This window comes from Drosophila innubila (genome assembly GCF_004354385.1).
Source record: "Drosophila innubila isolate TH190305 chromosome 3L unlocalized genomic scaffold, UK_Dinn_1.0 0_D_3L, whole genome shotgun sequence".
NCBI lineage: Eukaryota > Metazoa > Arthropoda > Insecta > Diptera > Drosophilidae > Drosophila > Drosophila innubila.
Genome location: NW_022995376.1, coordinates 20,920,304 through 20,947,523, shown reverse-complemented (window position 1 = coordinate 20,947,523; position 27,220 = coordinate 20,920,304). Strand labels below are relative to the sequence as shown.

Sequence of the window (27,220 nt, the reverse complement as noted above, 5' to 3'; positions counted from 1 at the left end):
ATTCTTGTATATGAAAGTAAATGCATAATAATATGTACATATAAGTACAGAATATAGTATGTATAAAGAGTTAGTTAAATAATGTACGTGTATGTATATGATATATGTATGCATATGTATATATGTGTATAATAAATATATGTATGTATATGCAATGCTATTTGTTCAATTCGGTGAGCTTAATTTTGAATGTATGTCTGTCTGGTTTAAATGACTTGAATGATTGATAAATAATTTGATCGTATTATATATAAAATGTATATAGTTTATATTAAAAAGTAATTCAATTTCAACATTATTGCATGAGTTCTTTGTTGCATTCGAGTACTTATTTAAGTCAGTTTAGTTTTTAAACTATACAAATTTGATTTGAATATTTTTTTACTGTCTTTTATGCCATTTATTTTTTTTCGATATCCATCTTTTAATATAATCCTTTACCTTTTTCGTCAACTTTTTTAATATTTGCATGTAATATTTAAACTAATCACTTTGTTTTCGTGTATTTTTTTTTATATTGCTGTCTTACAGTTCTTCATCTATTTAGTATTTTTTATACATACTTATACTCAGTATTTAGCTAAATGTTTTTATTTTTTACCTTTCATTCTTGCATCCGTTTGACTTGCCCAAATTGTTTAAGTTGCTGAGTTGCCTACGTTATAGTTTAATCTGGATAAATGGACGGTTTTTGTTTGGATTTGCTTTATGTTCATTTTTCGTAAGTCTTTTAGTTTCAAAATATCATATAATGTATGATAGAAAGTAGATAAAATGGTTAATTCAATTTCAAAAAGTACTAGAAAAACGAGTGTTGGAAAATAGGAAAATGATTGTTGGATACGATACTCTGTTAAATGTTATTATTATTACCAATAATAATAACTTGGAGTATTACATATATCGAGATTTGTGCATTTGTGGACAGCTGGCTTTAGCTAACCCAAGCGTGTGCTCTAAGAGATGTTTTTTTTTTGCTTTTTTTAATAATAGAAAATTTTTAAGTCAATTTTTATTGGGTTTTCTTTGCTCTCGTGCAGCTCAGCAACTTAAACAATATCCTTTTCCACATCAATATTTGATTTATACATGTTCAACTTTAGTCTAGCTTTCCATAATACATATTAATTTCGAGTTGATTAATGTAGTTCGTTTTAACTGTACTTTATACACTGTGCACTTCGTATTCGATTTCTTACTGTACCACACAACAATATTATGATCGTCCTGTTTGCATGCTTAGAAGTCGGAAAGATGTTGTTGTTTATTTAGTATTTTTTTTATTTTAGGAAAAATAGTTTGTGTTTCTGAGTAAATGATTTGTTTGTGTGGATACCAAAATAGTTTTGTTTTCTTTATTTTCATTTGTTTTGCATAGAAAAACAGCAACGCGTAGCTTTAAGGATTGATTTATTTTATTCAGTATTTTTGGTATTTTGTTTAGTCAGTGCATTCTTGTTTTTTACACAATATACAAATTGCTGGCGTTTACTTGAGTAGCATTTAATTTGGTTAGCTAATATCAAGCTTAGACTAGATTATGAAAAACTCTATAATAACATTGTGGCTTAAGCTAGAGCGTATTCAAAAACTACTCCAAACGAATTGTTTTTGTTTCGTAATTACTTTATCTTTTAAGTATTCTTTGTTTAATCTCGCTTTTGTTATTTTGGTATTTTTACACGGTGTTATTAAGTCATAGTTTGTAAGCTTTTAGGCGCGGCGGCAACAATGTCCATACAAAAGAACATACTCTAAAATCAAATTATAGTCAAAACAATGTAGAGATATAGATTTCGATAAATATAACAGAATATGTGAAAAGCTGCAGCAGCTAGCAAAAGTTTTCCTCAATCGACTTTAAGCAGTTTCCGCTTCAGTTGCTGAAATTTTAAAATGTTTAGCTGTGTATTTTCTTTTTCTCTTTATAAGTTATTGTAAATTCCACTATTATTGCTTTCTTATCGAGCTTATTGTTGTTAGTATTCGTGTTGAAGAGGGACAAAATACTGTTTCAGTTGCAGTTTTGAGTTCGTTTAGTTGAAATATTTGGTAGTATTTCTTATTGTTAATTGGAAACAAATATCCTTGGGAAAAATGTAACTAAATCAGAGAAATAATTCTCATGCGATTGCACTACCGGACATCGTTGTCGCCTGTCGCTCACTCTGCAGTTCGCGGTTGCGTTCATGCTCAGCCGTCTCGGAGCTGTGAAAACGATTAATATTAATCGATAGGTGTATGCGACAATATTTATGGCATACTTACTTTGAACGCACTGCAATGGGACTGCCTGGTATATCCACGGGATTGGCATTGTTGTTATTCGTCGTTGATGCGCGACGTCCATTACCCGATTTATATGAGAATATGGAATCATTTTCCAAATCGTTTTCAATCTGTTCCCCAATTCAAAATTTAGATGTATACCATTAGGTTTATTTCTCTTTCAACTTACCACCTGGCGCTTGTAGGACAAACGTTCGCTGGATACCGAACCACACGAGGAGCTCTCGGAGACCGCCTGGGTGACTGAGGTTACTGTTGGCGGACTGCTAGGACCCGGAAAACGTTTCGAGCACACCTGCGACTGTATGTGCTCGCAAATGCGACGAAAGCGGCGAATATTGCCTGCAAAAATAAGACAATTGGTCAATGAAATTGTAGGACATATCCAGTCGGTATAACCCACCTGATAGCAGTGTAAACGTTAGAGCGAATAGCATATCCGCAATATCACCTTGTTTGCAAATGGCGCTTATGTCAACCTAAGATAAGAAAAATTTATTTTTATTATTATTATTTTTCTGATCGATGAGTCTTTCTCTTGGTGTACTTACCTGAAACTTGACATGACGCTGAAACATAACTGGTCCGTTGCCGTTGCGTTTATATTCCACACGGAACGAGGTGGGCGAAACTACACTATGCGATAGTTCGGCCATCTGAAAATGTAGTTTAAATTACGATTAATTAACTAAACTGATATCTGTTATTTCTTAATAAAAAGTTAATAAAACCCATTTATTCATTTTCACAATTTTGCATTGTAAAAACTAACTATTAAGTTTTTTTTTTAATAAATTGAGCTAAGTTTATTTATGTTATATCTATTTATCAGAATATTTCTCAAGTTTCAATTTACAAATTAATTTTAAGTTTATGTAATATCTATTTGTCCGAATATCTCTCAAGTTTAAATTTACAAATTAATTTTAAATTTTAAATGTTAATCATATAATTTGACTCTATTGGCAGATTTTCTTAATCTAAGAAAAAATTTGCTATAGCTAACAAGGGTTAATTTCGCCTTAATATTTCAAAAAGATTGAAAAACAAAATCACCCCACTTATTTAGCCATGTATGTCTGTCCGTCTGTCCGTCCGTCCGTCCGTCCGTGTGAGCGCCTAGATCTCAGAGACTAAAAGAGATAGAGATACCAAATTTGGCACACAGATTTCTAAAGACCCCACGCAGGTCAAATCTGTTTTCAATTTTTGTCACGCGACCTTTCGCACCCGCAAATCGCGAAAAGCCACCACACCCACAGTTTTTAAGATAATATAGTTTATGTGGTAATTAACGTTATCTATTAATATTATCTATAAAATCATTTAACCACAGCAAGATCGGACAAGTAGAACGGGAGTAATTGCTAACCAAATTTATTAAAAAAATTATTATTTCAATACAATCACCTAAAAGTATGCAGTAGTTTTTATCAGGTAGTAAATTCTTTAAAGTACTTTTGTATACATTGAAATAAGTAACGGGTTAGTTAGTACACTCTATAATCGCAAATAATAAGCTGAAATATTTTTAAACTGAATATTTAAAAATCTATTGAAAATCAATGGAAATATAATTGAAAATTATTTGTAAATATTCATAATAATTTTCAGAGACTTACGGATAGAAATGCATGTATCAAATGAGCTTTGACTGTGGCAATGGGTTTTCCCTTGACCAATATGGTGAAGGTCTCATCCTTTTCCGTGGTTATCAAGTTGCCGAACCAAGAGCGTTTGGTCAACTCTGGCGAAGATTCCGGAGTTAAATGCACCTCATCGGCGGAGACTGAAAAACAAGCGGTCAAAAATGGACTCACTCAAATGGGAATTATATGAACATACCCTGCATTTTTCTGCGATGGAAACGCGGGCTGCCCAGAAAGCTGTTCTTGATATTCGTGAGTCGCGTTTTCCAGAGTTGCCCCCCAGGCGTATTACAGGGTGAGCCGGGCATGCCAGGACTGCTATTGTTGAGCATTGGCGAGCCATTAGGATTCACAACTGTTCGAGGGAATAGATAAAAAGTATAGATTGGATTAGTGACAGACTGTTCCGTGTGGACTGAGGGGAAAATATCACAAAGGGTCTACGGGGCATGCACACACCACTATTCGAGTCTGGATCGTGGAACATACTAATGGCAATTGTCGGACCTGAGTTGGCGCGATGATGCACCGATGGCGATGCCGCTGATGAATTGCTGCCCGAATTGCCACCGGGACTGCCAGGCGGTGGACCCACACAATCGCCACGATCCCGCACGGAACCACTTCGTTCTGGCGCCTGACGTGACGAATCGCGACGCTCCAGACGTGGTTCCCTCACCACCACCACATCCCCCTCAATGCTCTTCTGTGAGCTGTGCGATGGCGTCCGACTGACCGACGGATGATGCACCGAACCGGAACGTTCACGATCCCCATACGTGGAATGACGTGTGCCCGCCGCTGGCGAGGATGGCCTCGATATGGCATTCGCCTGTTGCTGGGCCGAACTCATCGGAGAGTTGCATCGTGTCGGACTGTGATATGAGGAGCTACGCACCGAAGACGACACTGTTGTGGGCGAGCGTCTCTGGTGATTCCGTGTGCTACTATACGAGCGGAAACTGTCCATGAAACAAGGTATATCAGTTAGCAAATAAGACCCATTAAAATTAGAATCAACTCACTTGAAGGCCTGTCGTCGCGGCGTGAGTGGTGAACCCTCCGAGATCTGTCCATAACTGGGCGCATTGGTGCCATTGATGCGGCATTTGTCCAGTCGCTTTCTTGGCGGATCCACTGCATCCAGCTCACTGCGTGATTTCTGTGCTATCTCCTCATCATCCTCCAGCGCCGGCCGACGACGCTTACGCTCCAGCAGCAGAAAGTAAATAACCTTTTCGGTATTGTGGCTATAATAAATAGGAACGATTTTCACGGTTTTTTTATTTAAAATATAACTATTAAAATATAAAAACGTGTTTTTTAAATTTTTTTTATATATATCAAAATATTATGAGAATAGAATGATTTGTTATAGTGATGTAAATCCAAATTTTAGATCGAGTTTTATATCGAAATAATAAATCGCCACAAATAAGTATTGAGCTGTCGATATATCGGAAAACAATTGATCGAGTTGCAAATATCAAGTTTTCTCAACAAATTTATTTTAAAATTTGAAATTGCAATTGTAATCAAAAAAATACAAGCATACTTTTATTAAAAATCTTATTTTTCTTCAATCACCAGTAAGTTGCAATTTTTTTTTAATCGATTTCATCAACTCTATAGATCGTTAAATAAATCATCGAATTAAAGTACGATATATTAAATATTATATTTATTATTAAATAAATAGCGATATATTTATTTAATATATTTACTTTTATTAAAAAAAACTTTTTTCCTTAATTTTTGGTATATTTGGAATATTATTCTGAATATTGAATATACGCTTTTATTTTTGTTTTACTTTCATAAGAAATAAATATATATTTTGTCCCGATTATAGAGTGTCTCATCCTAAGATAATATGTGTATCTCAGACTTCCCCATTTAACTAGATAATTTTTCAGCTTTGATTTTTTAAACTCGTCACTATTATTTGCGATAACAAATGATTCTCGGGCTAACCAGACATTTGTGGCATGCTGAGTATTTCCCCTCCCCACTTACCTGGCGCTAAGCAGCTCCTGTATGAGTTTGTCCTTCTCCTTGAAGCAACCGAGCGAGCATATGGCATTGAGGACATCCGGATCCACAGCATTGGCTGTGGGTATGACATGTGTTTGCACCACCTCCATCATGGGCAGCTCCAGCTCCAGCTCGCCTTTGCCACCAGCCGTGACCCAGGGATGACGATTTATTTCGGCCAGCTAAAAAACGAACATACGAGTACATTACACAAAGGTTAACATGTCCTGCAGCGTTTTGACCCAAAAAAAAAAAATAAATAAACAAGAAAGCAAATTCAAACAAAGGCAAGAGCTGTGCCTTACATATTTTTTGGGGTTGTTGCATGCCACAAACAACCACCCACCCAAACATGCATACACCACACACGTACAAACAGACGGACACACGCACGCACGCACATTCAATTGTTGTTTAGATTTGTTGCAATTGCCATTTGGATGACTCACCGTTAGACGCCTGTCCGGATTGACTTCAATCATGCCACGCAACAGACTCTGGCAATCGGGCGGCACAAAGTGTGGTATGTGAAAGACGCCGCGCTTGACTTTCTCCAACAGCTGGCGCAAGTTGTCATCGTCGAAGGGCAACGCACCCACCAGCAGTGCATACAGTATGACACCACATGACCACACATCCGCCTTGCGTCCATCGTACTTCTCACCCTTCGTTCCACCGAGCAAGAGGGGACACCGAGAACAAGCCGAGCAAAAGGAAATGACAAAAACAACAAAACAAGCAAATCAGAAATTGAGACATTCAAAATACCGCGTAATATGTTTACAATTAATAGGGTAGTTAGAATTTCATAAATTTATAAAATAGTTATTATCGAAAATATATATGTTTTATATATTTTTATAATAAAATAATCTTTCCTAATATACAGCATTTATTTTGTACTTTATTCTTATTTGGTCCTTTTTCTAGTTATAATCAATCATTTATAATAATTTTAAGTATTAAAATCATGGTTACTAATTTTTTGTACATTTAACTCATTTTGTCTGTATCTTTTCTATTTAAATTGCATATAGAGAAAGAGATAGAGAGAGCATGGCAAGAGAGATGGCAAAGAGAGATAGCTAGCTAGTGATCCTTTTAGTCAAAAGGTAATTGCTATAGCAATATCTTCTGATCACAGAGTTGCCAGACTGCTTTATTATTAAAAAACTACACTAATCTTGAGCATTTTAAATGGTTAAAGAGTTCATTATTTAAAATATTATTTTAAAAATTATCATTTTATTAATAAAGCTTTCGTTACATTTTTGTATATTTTCCGTATATTTTAAATCACATTTTAATATATTTACCTACTATTCACCTACTAATCAAACAGGGTATATTTCTGCGCACTCCTCTTACGTTGTGTATTTTTATTAGTTTTCTTCACTTGTGTGTGATTTAGTTTTATTGTCTTTTCCCTTCATTTTCTCAATATGCGAAATTCGATTAAGAAAATTGGCTATTGGCCGCGTGGGTTGTCGAACCTTTTTACCCTTTCGACTCAAGGCGATGTTCACTTGGAGCCTTGCTATGTTACATATTTATAAATTTATAATGCCAAAATGAACTGCAACTATTACAGAGAGTAGACAGTCATTCAACCCAACAACAACAACAAAAGATACAACTTGCTGCAATTCACATTTAGACGTCCATTGACATGTCCGTCAAATGTCGAGCACTCGTTGCGGGCCTTCGGTTATTGACTTGGCCGTTAAGTGGCACAATGACTTCGAGTTGCACACAATAATTGCTGCAACATTCAGCGATGTGTAATGCCCATTGCAATTACAATTGGTGCAGGTAAAAAGTTGTAAATGCCACTACAAACAATTGCAATTAAAGTATTTACTAAGCAACAAACCAAACAGGCTATCGATTATTTATTTATTTTATTTTTAAAAATATATTTAAAGCATAGATGTTTAATGTTTATTTAACAGGATTTGCTGAACTTAAATGTCCAGGATGCTCTAAAGAATATTATATGTATTCTTTAATTATTTTCCGTATTCTATTTTCATATGCCAAAACAAATAATTACTATTCATATAAGCAAATCTACAGGAAATCTCAAAACATTTTTTAATAAACTAGAATTTAAAATAGTATTCACTCAACGAATTGATTGAAAATGTCCAGCTTAATGTGATTTTCTAGACCTTCACTGGTCTAAACTCAACCTCACCACATACTTTTACTATTAAACATGCTGTTTGTGGAGCCCTTAACGACCACTCAAGTGATTGATTGACTGAGGTTTCTAAAGGTCACCTGCAAGACTGATTGAACAATTCACCAAATGCTGTGTGGGACATTCGGTTGAAAAGAAAGCCAAATCAATTACAACTGATGCTAGGTAGCTTTTATCCTGCTGTCAGTTATTATTTTTCAGAGGGGGAGGTTGGGTGCTACCCATCAATTATCTCAAAATCAAGACAGAAAAGATAAATGCAACTATGTATGCGAATGGTGAGATAGCACTTTAAAATTTGAATATTTATAAAATACATATATCCTTGGTGGAAAAAGATCACGTAACAAACCAGGAATTTATCGTTGCAGGCAAGGATATATTTTAAAATTCCGCTTATGAATTTATAACACGCAGCTTGGTTTGCCAGACAGCAGTTGCTGTCTGCTGCTGCGTGAGTGAAATGATGCATGCAACTTGCTTGGGAAAAAACCAAACACGGGATCGTCTGTCATGCCACACGGCACCTACCTTCCCCTTACTAAATACCTCTCACTCAACTCACTCTGCTCCTACCGGCAAATCATATGCGCACATGACAACGACAAAGTTGCTTGCAAGGGATACACAATTTGCATATCTGGCGACATTTGCATGAGATACCATACCACACAGTAGGAGCTGCAGGATTAAGTGGAGCTCAAGCATCAGGAGTCAGCTGGCTAACGAATTTGCTGCTAAAAACTTTATCCTGATTGACAACACTACAAATAATTAAAGTGATGAACTATAAGTTGCCCTATATCAGTCTTTGTATTTTACCACGCCTTTTCTTTATTATGCTGAGTAAGTAAGCTAAAGGCTGAGTTTTCCTAATTATCAAATTTGCAGTATGTTAATGTTATTGTTATGGTAATAATTCCAACATCTAAAGCATTTTTTTTTAACTCTCATTCTTAATATTTAACTCTGCATAAAGTGTATGAAATACTTAATTTAATTATTTATTTCTGTAGTGCTTACTGTTTTTAAAGTTTATGAAATAAACACTACATAGGATCTAACTTATGCCATGTGTGCCACATTGTGAAAATATTTATAATACCTGAATATTATCGAAATAGTTTCTTATGTTCGAATTTTAGCACTTCGTTTCAGTAATATGAATGACTGATAATAATATTGAAGATTCTTTATTTAAGACTTTAAAAATTATATTTACTAAGTTTTTCTTTTTACATTGACAAAAAATTAAACATAAGAATTTCAACTATGAATTTAAGTAAAATGTTTGCAGAATTCCAATTAAAAAAATTAGTAAATCGGAAATATTAAATATTCTTTAATAATACGTTTGACTGATTGCTTAAAACAAGATTCTCCAATTTAAAATTCATCTCGGCGTATAAAATTCATTCTCCAATTAAAAATGCATCTCTGCGTATACGTAATATCAAGCCTAGTTCTACAGAGACTTTGCTTGGCAGACACGCTGCGTATACGTAATGTGTTCAAGCTTAGTTCTACAGAGACTTTGTTTGGCAGACTTACCCGTATGACCTCTGGACAGGCGTAGTGCGGTGAACCACATGATGTTTCCAGCATGCTGCCAGCTGGCTGCAATGAGGCCATTCCAAAGTCCGCTATCTTAATATTATTCTTCTCGTCCAGCAGCAAATTCTCGGGCTTCAAGTCACGATGACTGCAAGATGGGTTACGCCAAAGGTTATTGAGATTTATGGCATACAACTATAGTAATCAAATAGATTTGCAGTAAGGGTTTGTGCCTACCATATGGAGTGTGAATGACAGAAATCCAGCGCTGAGATGATTTGCCTGAAGAACTTGCGTGCTTCTTTGGGCGTTAGACGTCCCTTTTTAACCAGATAATCGAACAGCTCACCGCCAGATACGTGCTCCAATATAAGATATAAATATTTCTTATTCTCATACACATCGCTCAGACCGAGCACGTGCGGATGATCGATTAGTTTCATGATGGCAATTTCACGTTCAACCTTGAATGAGAATAAGAATGACAATGCCAGACTTGAGCACTTGCTGAACACACACACACACACGCACACCTACATACCTCCCTAGCTCTCTAACAAACAAACACACCAAGTAATTATCCTTAAAATGTTTTGCAAGTGATTATCGATAATGTTGCCAACTCTCCTTCACATTTTTCTAAATGTTCGATAATATCTCGCATATACAATGCATTCAGTGTGTTTATGCTTTTTTTTTTTTAATGTAAATGTCCTGGCCTGGACATGTCATTGCGTGTCTCGACCAGCTGCTGACCTGCCAAGACACGCAATCGCCCCCAAGCTATTTATAGAGGCCAGCGCGTTCACCTTGCACTCAATTGTCCTATATACATATGACTATGTACGTGTATGTCTACAGTCTGTATATAACCCAAGTTTTCGTGATTATGCTAGTATAATCAACTCTGAGCTTTTGTCACCTCTCCCTTGTCTACCCTATCTCTTTCTCCTTCTCGCTCCATTTTTTCTTTACCTTACCACTACTATTGACAGTTGTGCTTTTGGTGATTTTCCTATTGTATTTTTGGTTTACTTTGTCGACGCACGCACTAATTTGTCGCATGTCCTTTCAATGTCCTACAAAATGCACCAATTTTTGTGGTAATAATTTAGTTGATATTTATGGTTGGGCGCTTCTATTCTGACAGAATCTGATAACAAAAAAAAAAAAAAAACACTTTCAATGTGGATAAATTTAACTTCAGTGCGTTTAAGCTTTAATTAATAGCATAAAGCAGTGTTCAAGAACGCTTTAATTGCTTTATAGAAAGAAACTATTCCCTCCATTTACTGTTTCTAATTTTCTACTATAACTTTGCTTATAAAATATGTAAAAAGTACCAATTCCATCCCCTAACCCCGACTGTCAACAACAGTCTGTTAACGCAGCTCAAAGTTTTAATTACTAGTTGACCAGCTAAACTTGTGCCACAACCAAGTTTTTGATAGATATCCTAAAAGTTCTTAAAAATCCATAAATGCGAAAAATAAAAATTTTATTTTTTTACCCTTTAACAGCATAACATGCCAAAATTCCGCCCTTTGAACTTCCCTTAGCAGAAGAACTTAACGTTGTCTTGTTTTTGAATTTCAAGGCGAAAACAGAGCGACAACATTTTTATTGTCGCTTTTCTCTTCGCTACTCTTTTATTTTTATGACTAGCGTCAAAAGACAAACAACAGAACAATAAAAAATTGGCTACAAAACTTTTTGCAACGTCAGAAGCCACTGCGGATTGTGGCAGAAGGAATGGGTAATTGACAAAGTCGGAGTGATAAAGGGAAAGGGGAAAGGTCAGGGTTTGGTTTGTTTTACCTTCATTAGCACCGATTCGCTGAGTTTCTCGCGATTGATTATTTTAATGGCCACCTTCTTGCCAATCACACAATGCACGCCCAACTTGACAAGTCCTATGAAAAAGAATTAAAATTAAAATTGGTTGAATGGTTGAAGGATTGACGAGTTGATTTTGAGATTTCGACTTACCCGTTTGTCCCTTGCCGAGGGTCTTCTCGAGGCGATAGGGGCCAACGAATTGGCAGTTCTCTGCCGTCACATTGTTCTCCTTTTGCATTTTATGGCCTTGACTGCGGCTCTGTCCTGGCTATAAGATTGTCAGCTGTTAGCTGTTTCTCGCAGGCAGCGTCAGCTGTCGTCTGGCCATTCACACAACTCCAGCAGCTCCTTCCCTCCCCTGCCTCCTCCTCCTACTTCTGCTTCTGCTTCTGCTCGCCTCTTCCACTTCCGCTTCTGCCGTTTTAGCAATTGAGTTGTCGCATAGCGCCCCAAAATGAACTTTGCTTCGCTTTTAATTACTTTTGTTCAAAGTTTTATTACAATTGTTGAGGCTGCAGCTTGCCGCAATTTGTTGCACTTGCAAATGCCTGCAACATTCATTAACTTTTGCCTATAAATGTGTTTAGCAACAACACTGGCAGCTGTAAAGAGAGAGAAAATGCAAAATAAAGTGAGATAGAGAAACTATAAATTCATATGTGGACTATGATTAGCAATGAATATTTATACCCCATAGTGCAAAGGTCCAACTGTACTGAATTTTTAATTGAAATAAATGCAAACTGCACACATTAACAGTTAAGTTTATTTGTCACACACATGTTCACACTCGCCCTCCTTCTCTCCGCTTTCTATCTAATTAAAAACACCTCAAGCTGTGCCACACAGCTGCCTAGGAAAATCCATTACAATCCGACGCTTATCCCAGTCTTCTTTAAAATTTACTCGGAAATTTATGAGGCAATCTCTCCGTGCAGCACAAGGAGACACATACATATATATAGGATTATAAAGCCAAAGGAAGGCAAACTACCACAAGATAGTATAACATGAGTGTGAATCTGTGTGTGTCTGTGTGAGTGTGTTTATTGATATTGCAAATAACCAATTGACTCTAAAGTGTTTTCTATTTAATTACTTTGGCTTTTTGAAAGTGTCCAATTTCTTTAAGATTTATCGACAAAATCGAAGAGTGAACAATTTGTAGAAATAAAATAAATAAAGTGAAGACTACTATAAATAAGAATAATATTTTAGTATAATCTGTGCTAATTCTAGCATAACATCTTTTTGTTTTAATTTTAATCTGTGAATATCTCTATTTTGTTGTATTGCTTTTTAATATTTATCTAATGTGAAAAATTAAAAAAAAAATTACTTTTTCCACTGAGAGTATGTTAATTTAACATAAATACGATAAATTTAGCTTTCCATCGTAATAAAATAATAAAGCTTAATTTATAGCCTCACAATTAAATATTTCAATAAAAGCTTTAGTTTTGCATGCAGATTTCATCGGAAATTTATAATGTAATTTCGTTTAAAGTAATTTATTTAGTGTTATTAAAATTGTTCGATTAAAAAGATAATTGAAAACGAATTGACCATTGTCAATGTCAATTGTTTTAATGCCTTATTTTGTTCTTGTTATAAACAGATACTAAAGCTGTCAAGTCAATTAAGTTAATATGCGTTACCAAAGGCAGTAATATTATAGTCTAATTCAAAATAAGCTTAAAATTACTTAAACATTTCTGCAGAAGAGCACTAAAAAATTGTGAAAGACTAACGATGCTTGAAGGCATAAGAGAGGCTAATAAAAAGTGGCCAACTGCTAAAGGAGGCAACTGGAACCGTCTAAGAACCTGGCAGGTAGGCTTTGTATGATATCCTAGTTGGAACTGAGGCAACTTCTGTCGCTGATGACGTTGATGGGGCTAAGTTTGATGGGGTTGTGACGATAGACTTGGGTTAAGGGTGTCTCACGCACACAAAATTCAAAAATAACTGCTTATCAAAATGTGTAACATTGTAAGGCATTGGGTGATGGCCAAGAGGGCGTGACGGGGCAGAGGTTTAGGCCAAGTGGCAGCATCAGCTGGCAGCAGAAAGCTGTTGAAAATGTAAAACAGGACAAGAAAACAATGCCAAGTGTAATAAGAAAAGTTTCAGTCAACAATATTCCGGCCATCATCTCACGCTCCAGCTGCATCTTTTGCTCTGCTAACCTAATTTGAAAAATGGGCTTAAAGAGGAAAACTGACACGAAAAATGTGAATTTACAGACTGAAAAATTGCTCATCAAAACGGCGGCAACATAAAAGAAATTAAGTGCTCACACACACACACATGCATGTGTGTAGAACACATCTGTGCATTTTTATAATAAAAGAGGCGTGGCTGGTCGAGACCATAAACAATTCATGCTCATTCATGTCATAGTTGGCATTTCCGCTGCTGCGGCGCACTTAACGCTGCGACAAAAATGTCTAAAAATATGCCAAAAGACGTATGGCTCCTTCACATACAAACACACACACACACACATACGCAAGCACACTCACACTAATGTTTTATATATAATACAGAGCAATAAAAATCATAAGCAAAGCGTTTAGCACTTGGCGTTGATTTGGTCGCGACTCCATAGAAATTTATGTTTTTGGGTCGTGTGTCGTCTGTAGGGAAAATTGCACAAAGAAGAGAAGGACGAAGAGGGAAAAGCAGCGAAGAAAAAAGGAAAGTCCTTGGCGCAATAAAGGAGACTAGAGACTGACTTTTGTGATTGATGCACATAAAAGCCCAGCACGAATAATTGAGAGATTTCTATACAAAAAGACTGCACAATAAAAACAATCTTTAATTAGTGCCAAAATATCCTAAACAAATATCATTAAATACAACTTAACTAATAATAATGATAAAGTGACTAAACATAATTTTTCAAGCTAACTAATATAAGCTTATTAAGAAAGTAAATAATAATAAATAATTATACTAGGTTATTCAAGAGTATAAAAACATTGAAAAGTTATGAACATATATAGATAAATTGTTTATCATAAAGCTTATTATATTATGTACATTGTAAAACACTGCCTTTAAATTTGATTTGAATTTTAAAAATTTAAAATAATTTTTATTTTTGATTTTTATAACAAATATTGAAAATAAGAATTATTGTAATATTTTTCACCATTGGTTTTATAGAGTTATTTTATAATTCTTTTGTTATAAAAATCATAAATATATGGTTCTCTTATTCTCTTTTATAAATTATAATCGCTAGGATACCTGAATTTAAGAAATATAATTATAAACTAAAATGTTTTGTTATGTATACACTTTAAAGTTAACATGATTGCCCTTTATTTGTGTTAGCAAATGCATTATATATTCTTAAACTTTTCATATCATTGAAATCATTGAAATAACCTCATCATAAATATATTAATATGTATATAGTATTAAGCTGAATAATCTTTGTTGATTATAATATTTATTACCTGTCAGCTTATTGTATATTTAACCACGAATTTTCACAATTATTATTTTCATATATTCATTTTTTTTTTGTATAAATAAATTGCAAGTTGTGAGTGTTTTAATTGACCAGAAAATAGGCTGTTAAGCTGCTTCAAGCCCGTTTATTATCTAGATTCATTGCACAACTTTGATGAATAATTTCAATTAGCATTGTGTCAGGTTATGCATAATTAAAGCGAAAACTTGTTGGTTATTCTGACAGCAACAGCCTTTAGCCTTCTGGATGGCTAATTAACATTTGCATATGCATATCAGAGAACACCACTTGAGGCTTTCATATTGTACATCAAAAATAATTAAGAAGCTATCTGTGAAGTTTCCTGAGTTTTTGAGTTTTCCTATTCATTGTCAAGTCCTCTTCATTAGGCAACTCATAGATGGCATTACCCTTGGGGCATGAACTTCAAGCCTAGATAGCACGAGGGAGGTACAATTTCTAACTGATAAAAGCGCAAGTTACTTTGATTTCTTCGTTCTACTTGCTTCCCCAAAAAAGTATGCTACACAAATTTACATGTGCCCAGAAGTTGGGCACAAAATTGGCTTTTTCCAAAATCGTGATGGAAAAAAAACATAAGGCAAACAAAGGAAAGAAAAGTTGAACTAAGTGGCTGCGGGGCAAACACAAGTTGTGAGCCAAAGTAAAGTGTGCAAAGACGTGGCTGGGCAAATGGCAGAAAAACTCAATTTAAAAAAAAAAATGGAAAACGAAAAGCGGCAGTCAATAAATACACACCACAGGATGAGAAAATGTGTGCCAGGCACAGGACTGAACACGGCTGCTTGTCGAAGATATGCTGGGACAACGTGGCGTATGAGTGTTTTGGTATGTTGCCCTGCCAACAGAAGCAGCCGGCTTTTAAAGTGCAATCAATAAATGCCGTTTGAGTTGTGAAAATTGTGCGTAAGTGGCATAACAGAGCTAACCAACACTCTTGCACACTTTGCACACCCACAAACACACACACACACACACACACACTCACACACACCTACACAGAGGCACTGCACAGATACAAACATAATTGACTTGGCCCAAGAACGAAAGAGGTACAGCAAATAGGCGTTACTGAAAGGAATCCAGCGCAGAGAGTGGAGAGGGGAGATGGGAGAGTGAGGCATTGGATTTTATAACAAGCATTGATAGCTGTTCACTCAGTTCGATATACTGTGTAATTGAGTAACAGAAGGTATATCCACTTACAATCAAAAATGTTCATAAATTTAAAAAAATATATATTGTTGTGACTGTTTTCCGATATAATTTATCTTACACGCCCTTCCATTTGTTTTCATTTTAGTATTAACAGAGTCTTGATATTTAAAAAAAGCCAAATAAAAAAAAATAAATTTTTAAATTTAAAAGAAATTCGAATTAATTATAAAAAAGGTCTAATTAAAACACCTGAATTCATTTGTAAGTACGAAAAAAAAGTTAATTAGTTTAAAAACCAAATTATTTTTGCATGCTTTCTCATTTATTAAATAGCAATTGCAACGTAAGGCTTTTCAATAAGTTAATAGCTGATGGGGCTGATTTAATCTACTTCAAAGTTTGTCTTCTATTAAAAGTTATCGTAAAAAGTTTCATTTAAGAACTGGAAACTTTTTATTTATATTTTTGTTCTTTGGCGGGGAAGGTTAATTTTCGTTTTATTCATATTAAACTGAAAAACACATTTACGATACATTGCTAGTGTGTATTAGTATTGTGTATTATTTTATTCATGACTGTTCTCTTTAAGCTTGGCAGGGTGGGAATCTAACCCAGTTTTTCAAACTAAACAACTTAACTAAATTTAGCTGCTATTCAATAAAACAAGGGAATTTATTGATCAAAATTAGTGAGAATTCCTTTGTGCTAATTCATCGAGATTAATCCGACGTTTAAGCGAATTGCAGCTCACATTACAGGGTAACTGACAGTCACAACCAACAAAGAATCACTTTATTACTTGTGCTTATTGTAGTTGCTAGGACTGTTTGGTTGTTGCTACTTCTGCTCTTGATTAAACACGCGTCAGCAGCAGCAACAGCATCGGCAACGACAGCAACAACAGCAACATTCAAACAACATTGGCAACGCAGCTGCTGACATTTCATCAACTAATTGCAATTATGTGGAAAATTAAAATCAATATTTAACTAGTATTTTGTCGAGTTGTTAACGTTGTTGTTGTTTTAGTTGTTGTCATAGTTGTTGCTATCGTTATTGTTGTGGCTGTTGCTCTGACTGTGCTCACTGCCATTTGCCAATTTAGTTTTGATTTCAATTACAATTGGATTTGAATGCATTTGTCAGCAGCACTTTGTTTGTCTCCCTCTCCTCCTCTCCTCCTCTCCTCCTCTCCTCCTTTCCACTTTTTCTGTTTCTTGGGAATTGCAAATGTTAAATATTTAAAACGTTCTGCTTGGAGCCAAGTACAGTGGGGTGCATATTTCGAGACGTGCAAGTCGAGCTAGGAAAAGGGAATTATTTATGAATACGACTGAAGATAAAAGTGCCCAAGGCATTACAGTTACATTGTGAGCAAAAGCAAAAACAAACGATGAAATATGAAATAAATGAATGGAATAAGAATCAGAATGAGAATGAGAGCAATCTTACTTGTAAAGAATAAACAATAAATTGGACTTCAAGTGGCAGGAATACACAATTTATTACGATTATGGCACAATTGTAGACAACTTATGAAACAATGTTGCCAAAAGGTATATTAAGCTTTTGAAGAGGGTCTAAGTCAATTTCTTTCAAAAATGAAGAAAGTGCCCTACTTGCTTGTAATTAAAAAAGCTTTAAAATATCATTTTTGATTACATGTAAGAGTCATAATTAAATTAAGTCAAAAGGTCAGACATTTAAAACATGTGCAAGTTAAGATTTTCAAATAAATTGCTTAGCTTTTAAAGAATGATATGTAATAATGATAATAACCTAAACCAAAGCTCGAACTACAAACCTAAATATAAGCTGTAATAAAGATTTTTTAAAGTTCAACAAAGTTAGCAAAAAGTTTAATAATGCGCTTCATTTAAAACTTTGTTTTGCAACTTTAAACATAAAGAGATATATAATAAGAGAGATATATAAGAGAGCTTTAATATTTTAAATAATACAAACCAATTACGTTTCAACGTGTTTTCATGTTTTATTTAGTTAAACAACGTAAAGCACATTAATATTAAGCCAAAACTCAACCATTTCAGCTGTTAAGCTTCACGGCAATCACATAAATTGTCAAGTTTCAACACATTAGCATAAGGTAATTATGTCATGCTTAAGCTAAGCCTTTTATTCATCACATTCAACTTTAAATAAAGCTCAGTTTTTTCACACTTTTAAATGGGCGAAAAATAATAGAGAAAACTTTGAACAATTTTGCGGAGGACAATTTTCAGTTATTAGCCCAAAACAAAATGGTCAACAAGAACAACAAACTAGTTAACTAAAGCCACGTGCGATGGCACAAAATAAACCAGCTGATGGTCTTAAGTTAAGCCGCAGTGGAACCAACGAGAACCACAGAGCACCACCGAACCAACTCATTATTAAATAAGGATCCAACAAATGGTAAACTAAGAGCGTTAGTTACCATGGACGTTAAGTTGAAAATCGGCTAATAAACCGCTTAAGCCAACACGCAAAATGCAAAAACAGCAAACCGACGGGTGCAAACACTTTGACCCCTCTCCACCCCTTTTACCACCCGTCGATTTGCCCTTGCCTAAAAAAGAAGAAGAGGGCAACAACATTACCAGCTGCCTGACAAAAAATTCGATTAAAAGCGACCAAACTAACAGGCCAGAAGATGAAAAAGAAGCAGATGAAGCTGCCTGAAGTGGGCCACTTTCCCTCGCCCCCCTCCTGACTAGTCTACTAAATTGGCTTCTCTCGATATGGCCAAAAGACCGACAGCAGCTGGGCCATGTTGTTGCTTGCCAGTTTGTTTCTGGCCATGCCTGGCAAATCAACTTGTTTGCCCATGTAAAGTCCCTTTACGTTCTCTTCCCCTTCCTTCTGCTCCTCCTCCTCGCCTTGGATTATGCAAACGGAAGCATTTGGATGTTATTTGCCTTATCCCTCGACTGAATGACGTCAAATGACTAACGTGACCGGAAGCTAAAAAGATGAAATGATTTGGGCCGCAATTAGATGCCAAAACGCAATCGTAGTCCTCCCCATGTTTGGAAGAGGCGTGGCATCAACAGCTCGAGAAAGAAATATTCAATTAACACACAACCAGATGTTCAGAAAAAAAGCAACAACCGAAAGGAAGAGGAAGGAGATGCAATACCAAAGCTCAGATGAGAAACATGAGTAAAGCGTACGGAAAAGTAAGGGAGGCCAAAGCTGGAAAAGCCCAAAAACAGTTCAATAACATGAGAAAAGCTGAAGAATTGACTAGAAAAGTCAATATAAAGAGCAACAGTTATCAATATTGTATATATAGTAGATGAAGGGAAGTAGGGATTTAAAAGGGAGAGAAAAAGACAATAAGTAGGTTTTAAGGAAATATGAGAAGATCTATTACAGAAACACATATTTGATACACATCGAATAATAAATAAATGAATTGCTGTATTATTCACAAGCAAAAGATACTAATGTAATTTGTTAAACTAATAAAAAAATAGCACAGAGATCAAAAAAATATACTTTCAAGATTTTCTTATAGAAACGTTTGTTGGAAATGCTTGTATGTATATTGTATATATAGTAGATGAAGGGAAGTAGGGATTTAAAAGGGAGAGAAAAAGATAATAAGTAGTTCTTAAGGAAATATGAGAAGATCTATTACAGCAACACATATTTGATATACATCAAACAATAAATAAATGAATTACTGAATTATTTACAAGCAAAGGATACTAATATAATTTGTTAAACTAAGAAAAGGAATAGCACAGAGATCAAAAAAATATACTTTCAAGATTTTCTTATAGAAATGTTTGTTGGAAATGCTTGCCAGTGAAATTATCTTAAAGTATAAGTTTTTTATTGATATGCGATCTGTTAAATATATTTACCTTTAAATCAGCCCAAGCTCTCACATAATGAAAGGTTATTTAGTTCATAAACTCTGTATTTTATATTATTCCAACTAAGTATTAAGAGAATATTTGTACATACACAAATATTATAGTTCATTTATGAATTTAATTTAAACGTATTTTTATACTTCTTAAAAAATTCCTTAAAAATTCTAGAAATCGGCGAGCTATTTTGAAGAATATTATAAGTTCTTTTAAATTTCACTTTTTAATTTCCTAATAATTATTAAAACTGAGACAACAGTTACAAGAGAGATCAGGATAAGTACTATTTGAAAAACAACAAACCATAAATAGAACATTTAAAACGTAATATGAAAGAGAAGTATAAGATATACCATATCGATTAGGTAAACAAACCCCCAAGTTTCTATATTCAGATAGTAAATAAAAATTTCTCGCAGTAAAATTTCAACGTATTTGAAAGAAAACAACTTGCTACCATTTGTTTATCAAGCGAAATAGTAAAAAATAGATACAAAATGGTGGATAACAAATGTGCATCTCATTCTCGATTTTCCGCAATTTCCTATTTCCATCACAATTCACTGGGCTAGCACGAAATTGAAGTTTAGTTATACAAATAATCCGCAGCGTATATGAAAATAACAACGCAGTTGGAAAACAAAGAATACAAAGATAAATAACAGCGGCAACCACAACAACAACAACAAGAACAATAACAATAACAATAACAAACCACAACAAACAGTCATAAAAAATAGCAAGTTTTTTTCTGTATATTTTTTTGTTTTTTGTTTTTTTTCTGCTTTCAATTATATGCGTAGGTGTGTTGCCCCTGGCCAACAACTGAGGCAAGGCAGGAGGATAAAAGGGGATCAGAGGAGAATGACGGGTCGGGTCGGGTCGGTGCCGGGCCAGAAGAGGCCAGGTCCCGCATTTGTTTGCCAAAGGAAAGCGAGCTCCATTTTCTCTCGTTTTCCATCTGAAACGTTTCGTGTATATTTGCCTTTGAATTCAATTAAGGGCGGTACGTGGCGTATGCGGGAGGTGTGGCCCAGGGGCGTCACTGTCAAAGTCAGCTAGTGTAAAAGGGGGGAGGATCCCGAGGGGAGCTGTGGCAGGAAAGCAACTGCAAGCGCGCTTAATTCAATTTTCATTTCCTATGTATGCACACGTGTGTTGTTAATGGCGGCCACTTTGATAGTGTGCCACACCTCCCCCGCCTCCTACCTCTGCCACTAATCTGTTCCCTTTCCCTACCCCTACTAACCCTTTCCCTACCACAGTCATTGCTGATGCTGTTTGTTGCCTTGACACAGTCCGTATGTCTCTCCATCTGAATTAATTTCGCTGGCATTTTAATTTATTTTTGCACTTTACCTGTAATGCAATTGACCTCAACACCTCTCCCCCCCCCTTCACCGCTACAGTTGAGCAACTGGAAATATGTTTAATTGGCTGTCGTTACTGAGAAAGCGAACAAAACTTTTCAATTAGAATTAATTATGTTAGCCAACCGCAAGATGGAAATGTTGCAAATGCAACCGGGAGACGCGACACCGACAAATGAGATTTACAAAGTTGCAACTGCAACTGCAACTGTAAACTTTACCGCCCACGAAACGAGACTTTGGCAATTATTACGCCAATTATAACTGCAATTTTTTATTCATTCCCCCTGGGGTCAAGTTGGTGTAATAGTGTGATAAGGGGAGGGAAGTGCGGTGAGAAAGAGCAACTAAAAATATGCGAATTTTATTTATGGCTCAAATTGCCACGGGCAAGAATTGAGTGAGTGTTGCTGTTGTTGTTGTTGTTGCTGTCACAGTTGTTGTTGTTACAGCTGCTGGACAAGCAAGTGCCATAAATAATTTGTTGCATACTTTCGGGCTGACATAAAAAGCAGCGACAGAAACACCCTGTGGCCAACACACACGCCCAAGTAAACTGGAAAAAATGACAAAAACAGAATTTATGCATTTTGTGTTGAATTTTCATTTAACCACAGCTTAAATATAGCTTTTGGGCATTTTACTCAGAACTATAATTATGCAGAAATTGCATTTTTATATGGCATTCAGTAGAAAAGCAAAACGACAGATATATTTCATTAAATTATAATTTAATATTTCCCTTGAATAAATTAAGCTTATTTTAAATTTATTTTAAGTTTCATACAAATTTAAATTTAACACATGCCTGCTTAAAGTCAAACAAAATTTGTTTATTGCAAATGGAAAAACAAATACAAGTACATTATTTCAAAAAGACAAAATAGTTGTAATCGTTATATTATGAGGGGACCTTATTATAGTAAATACAATTTTATTTTTTCCAAAAGTGAAAACGAAATTTAGACTAGTTACAAGCATAAAAATAATTTTAATTTTAAGAGAAATTTGGCTGCATATAAGCAATATCGAAAGCCGCATTCGATATTTTCATAAACAAAAAATCGATAGTAATCGATATAATTCTTTCTGTATTATAGTGGTATATGTTAAAATATTTTACCAGTTGATTAGAAAGGAAATCACACTGAATAAAACAAATTTCATCTAAAAGAAAATTTCGATTAACTAGCACCTACAATTATTTCGCACAAAGTGCTCAATCTGTTTAAGTATTTGAATATAAAAATAATTAATAATTCCTCAAAGTGTCAGTGTTCCTCAAAGTGTCAGCTCTTTTGAAATTCTAGGGGTAATTTTAAAAAATACAACTAGCATTACGTGGTAAAGATTTTCGGAACTTAGATTTCATTTTAAAATGGAAAATGTTTTGAATGAGTAAATTATTCCCGTACCCAATTTAACATGGATATTTATACAAGAAACGCAACTTTACAAATGTTATTTTAAATTTTTTAAATAAATGTAAAATGCCATATAACATGATATTTTAAGTGATTGCTATGAATCGTATGGTCACTAAGGACTCTCAAACGAGCTATATCCGTGAGAGGAAGCCAAGGGGCATATCGAAAGGTAAACGGATACTCGAATTTCTATGGACATTCCAAGGCACAAGGACGACACTTGCCATATGCAAAATGTATGGGGTCGCATAACCAAATTGGACTTTAAGCTAAACTGCAATGGCAGCCAGTCTAGCAGCCTGCTAACCTAGCATTCTGGCATCCTGGCAGTCAAATGGCAGGAAAGACATTGAAAAAAGGACACAGCTGGCACAGAACGGGGACCAAGAACTGACTGAATAGAAGGCAATACGCTGTGCAGTTGCATATGAGGCATTCCCCAAAAGAATTGCACGCAAAAACAACAACAACAACAATAACCACAGCAATGAAAAATGAAAACTGTAAAAAGAAATGAAAAATGATATTAAAAAAAAGGAAAAATGATAAAATGGAAAAACTTGTGCATATGCTATAATCAAAGGACATGACGTACGGGAATGTGGCGACCATTTCAATTCATTCTTAAAAACTAAGAGAGCAAAAACGGCTAAAGAGTGACGAGCAAAGGGGAGGCGGAGGAGGAACATAACGGAATCGCACACAAAACTGTTGACAAAGCCACGCGGGTGCCAACGCACAAGTTGACAAAAGTCCACGCAGGCGCAAGGGATGAAAAGAGAGAGTATGGGAGAGAGACTAAAACACAGAGAGCCGTGCACTCTCTCTCTCTCTTTCTCTCACTCTCTTCTGGTGCACACGCCCAATGGGTGGTTGTTGTTTGACAGCGCGCTCCGTGTTTGGGGGGTTGCTTTTGACATTTGTAAAACCATGTGCCCCACTGCTCAACCTGCTCGCCCGGCAATCCCATAGCCCATTATCAAAGCTACCCGCCCCATTCCCCCCTCGGGCCAACCCTTCGCTACTTATTAGTCAAATAGTTGCCGCTTATTGCCTTTTAATTGCAACATTTTGTTGTTTATTAAACTAATTGGATGAGATAGACAACAACAAGAATTCAGCTGCCAAAAACTCGGCAGTTATCAACGCCTGGCCGAACGGCAGGTAAAGGAGTTGAGTCCTTGTTGCAACAACACAACACAACACAACGTCTACCGGTAATCCCCTGGGTCATTAAGGCGTCTACGTGTCTGCTGCAGTCGCTGGATAAAGACGACATCGCCGCCTTCGTCTCCTGATTGTCGCATATTTTATTCACTTCGGCATTACCGTGCTCCATACTCGTCCTTAACCTCTTCCTTGCTCTGCAGTCAGCTTGTAAATATTGAACAGCGGGAGGGAGAACTTTGGTCTTGCAGTGTTGGTCATGACGAAAGTTAGAAACTCTTCATATTTTCATGTTATGTGCTGCATTTTTGATGTGACGCGACATTCTTTGATTGGCCAAGACGTCAAAAGGACCTCATGGCTTAACTTTTTGCTGACGACGGCACCTTAATTGTTTTGCCCCTGACTACAATATGACAAGGGTCTCTTTATAAGATTAAGATAGACAAGTGAAGCTAGGCCAATGCATTTTGAAGCTACAAAAAAGCCTTATCGATAACTTTGACAGGAATAGCCATGTCAAAACTAATTTAAAAACAGCAAAAAACTTAAGGCGACAGATCAGAGGGATTTATCAGAAACTAAGGAATTTAAGAAAAGTTTCTGAACTCTGTTACAGTTTAGAAATGAATATACAGCTACAAGACTTCAAAAAGAAAACAATCCTTCTTCAAATTGTGGGGACTTCCTTTTCGTTCAGGTGTGTTCCCGAAATCTCTAGAGATTTTAAAAAGAAAAGTTTTTAAAAACAACCGTTCGAAATGTGGGTGTTCTTTAAAGGTCTTTTCGAACACTTTTTTTGTATCTTAAATCAGTTTTAAAGAAATTTTAGTTTAATTTAATAAATATTTAGTTTTGTCAAATCTCTCAAAATTCTTTTAGACATTTGAAAGCAATCAAGTGTGTGCCAGAAATCTCTAGAGATTTTAAAGAGAAATGTTTTTGAAAACAACAGTTTAAAATGTTGGTGTTACTAAAATGTCAGAGATTTAATATTTTCGAACAAATTTTTCTTTGAATTTTAATTTAACTCAATTTAATAAATATTTAATTTTTCAAATCTCTCTAATTTTTTTTAAACATTTGAATGCAATGGTTTCTTTTTTCAGGAACAGAAACAATTGCTTTTAGGTTTTTTTTGCGCTGTTATAAATTTTTAGAACACACCTGTATAAAAGATTAGGTTTGCGCAAATATTATATTGCTACAGTAAAGGCAAAATTTCTTATTTCCATGAAAAATTAAGAAAAAATAGTATTAAATGTTATCATTTCCATTCCATGAAAACTCATTTAATTTCTAAACACATTTCGTAGAAAATGAGTTGCGACTGTAACGAGAAACAGCTTATAGAGTGAAATTCTATCATAAAAAGCAATGTTGTTGCATAGTTTACGGAGCTAAAATTGCTGGAATATTTTAACATTTCTTAGAGCTGAAAACTGAATAAACCAGGGCCAAATTCCACTTGCAAAAGAATTCGAATATACTTTAAGCCGGCCAAAGTAGGCTATGCATAATTCAAAGGAATTGATTTGAAGTTGGAATGCAGAACAAGCCTGATAAAGACTTTGAATTGAAGGACAAACAGTGGCTAGAATACAATTGCAACAATAAACGAACAACAACAGAGAAAGAGCTGAATAAGGAACTTTCTTTGGGGGTTGTCAATGAGAACATTATTGGCATATTATAGAATAGTCAATGGGCAAATACAATGACGTCACTCGGCCAGAGAGTTTCCTTGAATTTCAGTTGAGATGCACAACTTGAGGTGCTTTTTGGAAATGCAATTTCATAGGGGCACAGGTGCAACTTGATTAATAGCTTAACTGTCAAATGTCTGAGGCAACGCAATGAATTTCACAGTGAAGTTTTTAGTTAGGTATTTTTTGGTCGTAAAACTCAAAAGCCACATCCGCCATATTAAATTCAGGCGTTGAACTTCGTTTCGTACCATAAAACTGTCTATAAATATTGTTCAATGTGTGTGTTGAGTGTTCTCTGCGTGTGTCTGTGTGTGCGTGTGTACCTCGCTGCGAATTTCTGTGGCTGCGGTTGGTACGTGTGAACGCCCCTACCCCTACCCCTACCCCTTACACCCTAAAACGTTGCCTGAATGCTTGAGCACATAACGTGCCATGTTTTATTTAATTTTTTTGTTGTTGTTGCTTTTGTTGGATTGTTGCACGTAATTTTGACTGGCTGAAAATCGATATATACAAAAATCTATAAAGCAGACAACAACAGGAACAACAGCAAGAACAACAAAAATAGTAGTAGAAGTTGAGAAAGAGGAAGAGGAAGAGGAAAAAGAAGCAGATGTAGTAGTACACATTGCTACTTACCCAAGTGGCAACAATTTCCGCTCGCCTCTTTGCCTCTTTGTGGAGCGGGAGCGTGAGCGGGAGCGAGAGCTAAAGGTGTGGTGTGGTGGGGTGCGGTGAAGTATTTTGAGGGGGTTTCTTGTGGTGTGAAATTTCAGCGACTTTTGCTTTATACAAATCACTTCCGGGTGAATGTTGCCGTTGCACCCACACAATGCAACTGACCAATAAATAAAACACGCCACACACACACACACGCACACACTTACACTAACGGTGCTTTGTATTGCCTACTTTTGGCAGTCACACTCACACACAAACATACACTTACACTTGCCAAAAATGTTGTTGCTTTTGCCCAGAGCCACGAAACTCGTTTAATTATTTGTATTATATAATTAGATTTGCAATTTGTATGCATTTACGCAATTGGCGCATAATTCTCGCAGCATTTGCATAAACATTTTACTTATTTTTTTCACACACACTTAGACGCGCGCACACACACACACACACGCACACACATACGTACGTACAGAGAGTAGTAACACTTTGAGAGTGGCAACACTTTCTTGCTTATTATATTTTGCTGCTCATTCGCGTTACCGTTCTATGCTGCTATGTAATCGCCGTTACGCTTTCTCGTCCGTTTGCCAAGTGACGCACACACGACAAAGGCGACTGTCGTCGACTAACTGAGTGGCGCTCACTGTGTGGACCCTCTGTATACGCGTAGCTGCAAGTTTCCTTCACGTCCTCTCTCTCCTTGCGAGAGAGAGCGGCTGAGCGACAGAGCGTGAGAGTAACTGACCGAGAG

The 27,220-nt window shown here is 35.7% G+C and overlaps 1 protein-coding gene and 1 long non-coding RNA gene across 4 annotated transcripts; both read right to left on the bottom strand.

Moving 5' to 3' along the window:
• Positions 1–986: 986 nt before the first annotated feature.
• LOC117789246 (serine/threonine-protein kinase BRSK2) lies at positions 987–11,920 on the bottom strand. 3 transcript variants are annotated; one of them, XM_034628357.1, is made up of 15 exons: positions 11,719–11,920; positions 11,548–11,642; positions 9,967–10,193; positions 9,727–9,877; positions 6,422–6,637; positions 5,955–6,154; positions 4,964–5,188; positions 4,398–4,900; positions 4,135–4,293; positions 3,912–4,078; positions 2,841–2,945; positions 2,693–2,768; positions 2,459–2,631; positions 2,269–2,399; positions 987–2,208 (listed from the first exon to the last, which is right to left on the bottom strand). In XM_034628357.1, the coding sequence occupies exons 1-15, from the start codon at positions 11,804–11,806 to the stop codon at positions 2,124–2,126; spliced, it is 2,601 nt and encodes an 866-aa protein (XP_034484248.1). In that variant the 5' UTR covers positions 11,807–11,920; the 3' UTR covers positions 987–2,123. The 3 variants fall into 3 exon arrangements, with proteins under 3 accessions (XP_034484248.1, XP_034484249.1, XP_034484250.1); XM_034628358.1 differs by having other exon boundaries at positions 4,428–4,900; XM_034628359.1 differs by having other exon boundaries at positions 4,446–4,900.
• A 68-nt stretch (positions 11,921–11,988) lies between these two features.
• Positions 11,989–26,746, bottom strand: LOC117788028. Its single transcript, XR_004617714.1, has 2 exons — positions 26,425–26,746; positions 11,989–12,170 (listed from the first exon to the last, which is right to left on the bottom strand). It is a non-coding gene; the product is annotated as an uncharacterized LOC117788028 (long non-coding RNA).
• Positions 26,747–27,220: the final 474 nt, after the last annotated feature.